Here is a 2386-nt window from a genome sequence, read left to right as displayed (position 1 = left end):
GACACAGCTTGAAGCAGCTGAGACAATGGTCAGTAAACAGAGGACAGAAAGAAGGGATTAGCTATTAAACACAGGATGTACTTAAAGAGGGGGAGGAGGAGGAGGGGGAGGAGTAAGAGGGGGGAGGAGGAAGAGGAAGAAGAGGAGGAGGAGGAAGAGGAAGGAGAGGAGGAGGAAGAAGAGGAGGAGGAAGAGGAAGAAGAGGAGGGCCTGAGATGATTCGGACCTGTAAAATAATAACAGCACACTTCTGTTTCTCTCACGTGAGTTTATTCTGATAAAATAATGAATCTGTATCATCAATGAACACAGAAAGAAACAAACAAGAAATTAAACTTTATTTGTAGTTAAAAATATAAAGATTGATTTTAAATTCTTTAGTGTGACTGAAACTTGAATGAACCCTCATACCCTCACTGACCAATCAGAATTAAGGAGGGGCGGGACTACTGACACCAGCTTTGTTTCCAGGCGTAAAGAGGATCATGCTCCATAACCGTGATGTCATCACTGCAACAGTGATGGACCAGTTTCAGCCATATTCCAGTGACATCATGCTCAGGCTGGGCAACCTGTCGTCGTTGTTTTATCTTACTGTTATTTTGCAGGTTTAAGTGTTAACATCACAAATCTGAGCAACTGTTTTCAAAGCTTCCTGACTGATGAGGTCACTGATGAGAAAAACGATGTGTCGACCACCTCGAGTGGACACAGGAACATATCCGCTATGGGAACATGGTCTATTATTAGCTGCCAGTTTGTACTAGACCCTAAAGGTGAACCACATGGGAAGTTTCAAACAAGTAAACTGTTATGGAGTTATTTGTTCTTTGTGTTTTCATCCTGATAGGGAAACTTCTCTAGACCAGGGTCATGACCTTCAGGGAGGAGGGCTGGAAGCGTCTGATCTTTTTCTTCAGGGCTCTGGAGGCTTTGATCCGACAGGCAAACGGTTCTGGAAGCTGCTGGAGGGACCAGACCAGACCGCTGTGATGCTGGGGCTGGTCCTCTTGGTCCTGGTCCAGGGACAGGCTGCTGTCAGACTTTGAGGAGGATCCAAAGCTGGACTCACAATCTCCATAGTGGTTAACAGTATGGTCGCACTCTGCCGAGTACTCGGACACGCAGCGAGGGGGGTTCAGGCTTGACCTGTAGACCAGGGCTGGTGGGTACCTGGGGTTCAGACTGTGGAGGACAGAAGGCACAGAAGACAAAAAGGACCCAGAAGGTCCAGTCCACTGACCCAGTCTGGCACCCTGGAGCATCTGAACCTGAGAGTCTCTGGACCACGAAGAGTTCTGGATCAGCTCCTCCGGTCTCCTCTGGTCCTCAGACCAGTCATGTGCTGGACTATGAGGGCTGCGGACTTTGCTAGACCTCAAAACAGCAGGGAAAGGAAGTGATTTAACTTGGACCTTGTTGGTGTATGGGAGTCCAGGATTGCAGGGACTGGTGTCTGGGCTGAATCCAGGTCTGAGTTCCTCAGAGGTTTTCTGCGTCACTTTTCCTGATCTTCTTTGATCCCCCTTGGACCTGGTCTCTTTTGTCCTTGGGGCCCGAGGTTTCCTCAGTTTCAGGGATCTAGTTTTACGGTCTGCCGGCCTGACTCGGACCCTCTGAGATCCAGCAGGGACGAACTTAGCAAGGACAAACTGGGAGGGAGCTGAAGGGGTCTCATCTGAGCTGGTTTGGCCGTTCATTTCAAATCTTTGTCTTTGGACTTGCTTCTGTGCCACGGACTCTTCATGGTCCTCAAGTTCTTGCCTTCCAAGTGGTCCCCCTTTGACCTTCGTCAGTGATGAAGAGCAGACCTCATCACACCCGGGCTCCCGGAATGCTGGAGGACTCGAGTAGCGGTTAGAGACCTTGGGAGTTCGGACTGAGGGGGGGGGCTGTGGTACGGACTTCATCGTGCAAGGTCTCTTCTGGTCCATCTGTGGTGGGCCCAGGTTAGTGGACTGTGTCTGATAGGCTTCTGGACCCACAGTCAGATCCTCAAAGGACTTCCTGTACTGGTCTCTGAGGGTCTGTGCTTCACTCTGGAGTCTGCGGCTTAGAAGGACCCTGTCAATGCAACCCAGAGTTCCGGTCTCAGGTCCAGGTAGTTCCTTCCGGGGGGTATCAGAGCTGGACCCTTGAGGTCCCTGGCCTTCCAGTGATCCTGGTGAAGCAGTGCCCCCCACCTGGAAGAAGACTGGACTCTGCAGAGCCACAGCATGCAGAGGACTCGGGTACTGGTAGACCTCCATCCCGCTGCTGGACAACAGGTCATTCTGGAACTTTGGGTCCACAGTACAGGTCTTTAGGTCGGTCGAGGGTTTGTAGCAGCTAAGTCCCTGCACCAGGACCAATTCCAGATCCCCTATAGACCACAAAAACAGATTAA

General features: G+C 50.6%; 1 protein-coding gene across 1 annotated transcript in view; it reads right to left on the bottom strand.

Moving 5' to 3' along the window:
- Nucleotides 1-254: 254 nt before the first annotated feature.
- The window catches only part of dact2 (dishevelled-binding antagonist of beta-catenin 2), a 4781-nt gene continuing 2649 nt past the window's right edge, over nucleotides 255-2386 (bottom strand). Inside the window, exon 4 of the mRNA XM_020626468.3 lies at nucleotides 255-2362. Coding sequence (XP_020482124.3) covers nucleotides 861-2362 — 1502 coding nt within the window. The 3' untranslated portion in view covers nucleotides 255-860. The remainder of the gene's footprint in view (nucleotides 2363-2386) is intronic.

This window comes from Labrus bergylta, chromosome 10 (assembly GCF_963930695.1).
Source record: "Labrus bergylta chromosome 10, fLabBer1.1, whole genome shotgun sequence".
NCBI lineage: Eukaryota > Metazoa > Chordata > Actinopteri > Labriformes > Labridae > Labrus > Labrus bergylta.
Note: the sequence above shows the minus strand (reverse complement) of the source record. Positions and strands in the feature narration are given on the sequence as shown.